Source organism: Apis dorsata, unplaced genomic scaffold (genome assembly GCF_000469605.1).
Source record: "Apis dorsata unplaced genomic scaffold, Apis dorsata 1.3 scaffold_40, whole genome shotgun sequence".
NCBI lineage: Eukaryota > Metazoa > Arthropoda > Insecta > Hymenoptera > Apidae > Apis > Apis dorsata.
The window spans coordinates 63,032-70,001 of record NW_006263342.1 but is presented as its reverse complement, the minus strand read 5'-3'; the positions used below and the strand labels follow the sequence as shown (position 1 = coordinate 70,001).

At 17.4% G+C, this 6,970-nt stretch overlaps 2 protein-coding genes across 3 annotated transcripts in view; one reads left to right on the top strand and one right to left on the bottom strand.

The window, feature by feature from the left end:
* LOC102680730 (F-actin-capping protein subunit beta) overlaps nucleotides 1–6,970 on the top strand; it is a 21,018-nt gene that overhangs the window by 8,253 nt on the left and 5,795 nt on the right. The window lies entirely within an intron of this gene.
* LOC102680493 (1-acyl-sn-glycerol-3-phosphate acyltransferase gamma-like) lies at nucleotides 998–3,897 on the bottom strand. The gene is made up of 7 exons (XM_006608569.2): nucleotides 3,612–3,897; nucleotides 2,708–2,974; nucleotides 2,260–2,432; nucleotides 1,978–2,139; nucleotides 1,477–1,815; nucleotides 1,198–1,417; nucleotides 998–1,121 (listed from the first exon to the last, which is right to left on the bottom strand). Exons 2-7 carry the CDS (start codon nucleotides 2,940–2,942, stop codon nucleotides 1,036–1,038), a joined length of 1,215 nt encoding a protein of 404 aa, XP_006608632.1. The 5' UTR covers nucleotides 2,943–2,974; nucleotides 3,612–3,897; the 3' UTR covers nucleotides 998–1,035.

The following is a 6,970-nucleotide window of genomic DNA, read 5'->3' as shown; positions in this document are numbered from 1 at the left end:
AATATCTTCAATTAATTTTTTTTTATTAATTGAAATTTTTTTATATTATATCTTTTTTTATATATTTTATATCTATTTTATATTATCTTAAATTTTTACATAAAATAATTAATAAATTTTATTTCTTAGAAATTAAATTTTTATAACATTAAAAAAAGAAAGTAAAAGAATAAAAAAATAATTATAAAAATATTTTATAATTATTGTAATAAAAATTTTTTTCTTAAAATATTTTTGAATTAATATATACTCCATATTGAATTTTTCATTTAAACCATTAAATTTTTGAAAAAATTTATTGCAAAATCATATATATTCTTTTTTTTTTTTGCATTTTAAATATTACCTTTTTTTTCGATAATTATGATTTTTGCAATATTATAAATATAATTTTTAATAAATCTTATATATGTAAAAAAATCTATTATTCATGATAATATAAGAGGTATATATATGATCTACATATATATGATCTAATTGAAACAAAAAAACAAAAATCCGGAAGTATTAAATATATAATAGCAAATGAAAATTTAAAATAACTATCTTCTTTGAAAGGAGGGGAAAGAGAAAGACGCGCGCGCACACAGATATAAAACAAAAATTATATGCTATATTACATATATTAAGTAACTAACAATTCATATAGAAAAACTGAATATATATATATATAATTAATCAACAAATTGTTTGATATTTAATCATTAAAGCTTTTACTTAATATTACATACTTATATATTCCTAAAATATTAATTAAAATTAGTTAATTAATCCAATAAGTTAATTAATTAATANCACAGTTTTTTTTCTATATATCTTCTTGCAAGTATTACAAACATTTTTTTATATTATAATTTATAATATAATATAAGTAGAATATATCACACAAATAAAAATAAACTACAAATTCTCATTTTATTTAATATATATGTTTCAATAATGTTTTTTGCTCTCTTTCTCTCTCTCTCTCTCGCGCGCACATGTTATCTATCTTTTCGCTTAGAAAAGAAAATAATATAATTTTTTGCTCTTTTCTTACTTCAATTTTTTATCACCAGTTCCATACGATGAACTACTACTTATTTTGGATATTCCTATTGTTTTTTGCATAAGTATATAAACTGAAAAAATTTGAAATTAAATATTAATGTTAACAATAGGAATAATTACATAAAACTATATCATTAAAATACTTACATAAAAAAATAGTACCAATTCCAATCGAAAAATAAATAGTCGAGCCAGATAGGAAAAGATTAATCAAATAATAAATCATTGGTACTACTACTATCACTGTCCAGCAAATTGTATTAATGAGTGAATAATATCTTCTCTTTAATGTAATTTTATCTACTTTGACTACTCCACTAGTTGCAAAAAAATCACCTGTTTTTTCGAAACTCTCTGCCATACGATCCTAAAAGAAAATAAGATAAATTTTATAACTAATTTTATTAATTTTAAATAAAATCATACTTTTTTTTCATAAAGTTTATGTAACCATTCTGCAGCAGCTTCTTGATCTTCTGGTATTTCTTTCATAGGAATTCTCTGCATATATATGTGCCCTAAAATCCGTTTTCCTAATAGCAAATTTGTTATTGTTGGTTTCACAGAATCACTTGATTTAAATTGCACTTGCATGTTATAAATTGCAGGTATTTTATCCCGCATATATGGTATGCTTGCTGTAAAACCTTTTGTTCGTGGTGTTAAATGGTATTTTAATATTGGAAGACCTTCTTTTTGGGCAAACTTTTGACTGGCTTCTAATTTTTGTGGTGTAATTCGTGTTCCCTCAGGACATAAAAGTAACTATGGAAATTATTTCAAATTATTTCAAAATTTTAAATTAATTTATCTAAAACCAAAAGCTCCAAAAGTTATGAGCTACAAATATATTATACTAAAAATTATAATAAAAATGTACAATTAAATAATAATTAAATTAGATATTAAACAAAAAATTTTAATTACCGATATATTATCTGGATAATTTCCAAATTCACGAATTTGAGAACGAATTATTTCTTTATCTTTCTCCCAATTTCTTTCCAAGAAAATATACTCAGAAAATTTCCATCCCCAACCTAATGTTGGAATATATTGTAATGATTTTTTTACATATGCTTTGCAATTCTGAAATATATAAAATTTCAATAAATAAATTTCAATAATAATAATAAAATATAATTGTAATTTATCTTTTTATTTATTTTTTATACAGAATTATTTATGATTCATATATCTGTAACTAACACCAAGTATTCCTTTACGTTCACACAGAACCCAACCAATAAGCCAATCTATTTCATAACTATGATTCATTAATATATATCCATGTTCTTCTCCAAAATGTTTTTCAAGATCATTTCTATCCATATACAATATAAAATCTGATCCAGACCACCATTCTATCAAAAAAACCAACTCTGAAAATTTAATACCAATTTAATAGTAAATTTAATGTAATATTAAAAAAATTCTTTTTCTTAATTTTTTTATTAAAATATTTTAATAATTAAAATATCAAAAATTTAAAAAAAAATAGTTTTAAAGAATTATATATTAAATTATTATATTTTATATTATTATTAATATATATATTTAATATATTATATATTAAATATAATTAAGTTAAAATAAAAATCAAAAAATTTAAAATAAGAATAGAATCTCAAAATAACAAACAAAATAACAAACTTACGAGTATAAAAAGAATAGCAAAGATAATAATTAATCTTGCGATAACAATATCTGGAAAAAGGTCTGAGACCAAAGTACAAAAAACATTGGAAGAAATTGGTTATCAAACCCGTAGTAAAAAATGTTATAGCAAATATCAGATGAATCACGGTGGACTGCTTCAACACTGATAATAATCCCATCTTCCACAATTTTTTGGATATAAATTTAATTTTAAGAATAAAGCATACATACATAAATATTTCTCATAAATATCAAATTCTAAAATCTGTAATAAAAGAATTAATAATGTATGTAAACTTATATAATATAAACTTAAATATTAATAATAATTCAATTGTGATTAATAAATTATTATTTCAATTTTTTTAATTCTTAATTAATCTTTAATTCTTATTATACATATATACTTAGATTGAAAAAAGAAATACAGAAATTTAAAGTTTTATTTTATCAAATATAATTATTTATATACAATAATCTTTAAAAAAAAACTATTTTAAATCTTATAAACATTAAAGAGTTTAATTATATATATTTATTTAATAGAATATATTTAATAAAATTATTATTATTTATATTTAATAAAATCAAATTTATTTAAAACAAATTATTTTTAAATTAAATAGTAATTAAAATTTTTATTTAATTAATTGTTTATAATATAAACATTTTTACAAAATAAAATTATTTTAAGAAATTAGGAAATTATTTTAATTTGGATACTATACAATTGCATAATTTAATATTATTGAAGATAAAAAAGATATTTATTCAATAAAAAGTACAATGAAAATCTTTTACAAAAATTTATAATATATAGTTTATAAAATAAAATTATAATTTCAATTAATTTTAGAAAAAAATATTTAAATTACTTAACAGATTCTTGTAATTCAACTCACCCAACTTAAATCATTTTTAAAATCTTATTCGTAAAATCCAGCTAGATATAATATATTTGTATAGTCACGAAGTGAAAACGTAGCGAAAAGTAATTGATCAGAAGAATATCAATTTTTAATTATTGAATTTATTAATAACATCATTAATATTTATGCGAAATTATATTATTGATATAGAGAATTACAATATTGTCTTATTAACAAACATATTTTTTTTCTCTACGAGGAATCCTCGTTAACAAAAGTAATGTTATCCCCACCATTTCCTGGAACTGGTTCAACGAAAGGAATATTCATGTTATTTTTTCCTTATCATCAATAATATCTAATAATAAGATAGTAATATATAAAAAATTAGAAAAATAAAACTTTTATATTCTTTATTTTATAATTATTAGATTATCTTATTCAAATTTATAAGATTCTTTTAATAAAAATAATATCAAATTCCATATTTGAATCATTTGAATATAATAAATTTGAATTATATGCATTATATAATGATAAAAAAAATAATATACATGTCTCTCTATTTCATTCAGACTTAATGTTCTTTATCTCGCAATAGTTAAAAAGTGAATGAAGTTATATCTATAATATTATAATTTATAAAAATGATATGAATATATAATACATATTTTATATATATATATATATATATATACTTTTTTAAATAAAAATTTGCTAAACTTCAAACACTCTTTAAAAATATAAATATGCAGCTTAGTTAGGATACAAATCATAGTGAAAATGAATTTGGCAACAGTGTTCAAATACTTCTGTAACGAAATTTTATGAAATATTTATTTTTTAAAATAAATTATTATTTTTGATTTTGGCTAAATAAAAATAAATTTAATATTAAGTATTTTGATCATCATTATATTATATACCAAGTATATAATATACACATAGAAAATACAAATAACATAAAAAAATATTAAATTTCAAAATATTTTAAACAATAGCTTTTCATAAATTCTTAAAATACTACAAAACTATGAAAAAAAAGAAAAAAATATAATATAAAAAGTTTATTTGTACTGATTGCAAATAAAATACATGCAAGTATATTGCTATTATATTGTAAGTACACAAATTTAGATTGCAATTACTGAAATAGTATATATTATCTTATATTATTATTATTATTATTATATGTTATTATATATATAATAATATTGAGATACTATATATATATATATATATAAATGATTTTAATCACTTTCTATTAGAAAACCAATATATTGAACAAATGTGATATTTTTCTCTTTTCTAAACCATAAATGAATATTACAAATAATCATTTAAATTGGTTACAAAACTATAGTAAATTCTACAAAATTTAAATTAGTTTTTTGAATATTTTAATTCAAAAATATTTTTAAGAATAAATATACACAATATTATTTATAATTATTTATTTATTTTTTCAATTTTCAATATGATATTATCAATATACATGTATAAAATAATAATTAAATTATAATTAACATTAAAATTTAGCATTACTACTAATTAATTTAATTTTTTTTTTCTATTTTGTGCGTTTTTCTTATTTGAAATCTATTTTTACATATTATTTTTGCATATTTTTGCATATAAAAGGAAATATATGTACTTGCAAGTTTTATTTTTTACTTTCTTTATTATGAATATTATAAATATGCATAAATTATTATATAAATATATTATGTTGTTATATATACATTATATAAAATATACTGTAGTTATATATTTCTAACATTATATAATAATAATGTTTAAAATTATAAAAAATATGAATCTGAAACTTGAAACAACATTTAAAACTGGAAAATATATAACTTGATATATTTCCATCAAAGTTTGACATGTTTTTAATGTAGAATTGACACAAAGTTTGTATAATATAAACTTTGATATATTTTTTATATATTTTTTCAATTCATTAACATAACTTGATAATCAAATCTAGTACTTAGTAATATTTTAGAACATTTGGAGAAAAATACATAAGAATCCATTGAAAAAAACAAAAAAAAAGTTTGAAAAAAAAATAATATATAATAATATGATATAAATTAAAAAAGATGATTTGTATCAAAGATTTCGAAAATCTAACAAAGAAAAGTAATGGAAATAAAAATAATCATAGAACATTATTTCCTCAAGAAAAAATTATAAAAACCCATATATATTGCAGTAGTTGTTATATTTCAAAATATTTATATTTATATTAATTTTATATATTTATATATTTTATATTATTTTATATATTTATATATTTTATATATTTATATGAACATTTTGTTACAAACAATGATATATAAAATAAATATAGAATGTAAAAATTGCTTAGATCAATAAAATTAAAATATAAGTATTATATTTATTTATAAATATGTTACATACAGTATGTTCGTTTTAGTATTTATTCATGATTATTTCTAAATCTTATCTTAAAAAAATATGAAAAAGTATTTCAAATGAACATTATATGATATCTTGGATATGATAATAACATATTATAATTGTTTGAGACAATGGAAAGAACTGTATGAAGGTCACAATAAATTTTTTACATAAAATTTATATTATTACATATTCTTATAGCTAATATTAAGGTATTTAAAATACTATTTATATATTTTTCATAAGTCAATATTGAATTATTAATTTTTAAATTTTTCACATTATATTATGATACAATAAGTATTAACATTACATTATGAGGAGATTGAATTTTATATATCATGATGGTTCTAAAAAGAATTGATTGTGTATTTATATCAATATCGAATTATAAAAAACAAGAAATTATAGTTCTGACAAGATAATGAGTAGTTCCGGCAAACTTATAAGTTATATAATAAGAAATAATTAAGTGAAAATTTTTAAAATAAATAAAACATAGCAGACTAAAAATTTTATTTTTAAAATATTATTTATAATTAATAAAAATTTTAAATACGCTTATTATAACGTATTTTAAAAATTATAATTTCGAAAAAATTGAAATATTAATAATATTTAATCTATATTTATATCCTTTATTTAAATTTAAATAAAATAATAACAATATATAGTCGTATAAACAAAATTTATTTATATTATTATATTATTATTATAATTATTGATTAAAATAAAATAGTTTTAATAAATTCATTTCTTAGATTTGAGGAAATAAAATATTATGAAATGTATTTATATATATTTATAATATAATTATATACTTTTAATGAATAAAAATTTAAAGATTTTTCAATAAAATTCATACTATATTTTTTTTACAGTATTCATTATTTTGAATTATCTTTTGTCCAATTATATTTTCCTCTTACTTAAATTCAAAGCATCGTTCTTATATACAGAGTATT

Excerpts from the sequence above, each read along its gene's own strand:
- LOC102680493 (XM_006608569.2), bottom strand. The coding sequence starts at position 2,942 with ATGTATGTATGCTTTATTCTTAAAATTAAATTTATATCCAAAAAATTG. Across the intron at positions 2,140-2,259 it reads AACGTAAAGGAATACTTGGT|AATTGCAAAGCATATGTAAA; the intron begins GTTAGTTACAGA and ends TATATATTTCAG. Across the intron at positions 1,418-1,476 it reads ATAAACTTTATGAAAAAAAA|GATCGTATGGCAGAGAGTTT; the intron begins GTATGATTTTAT and ends ATTTTCTTTTAG.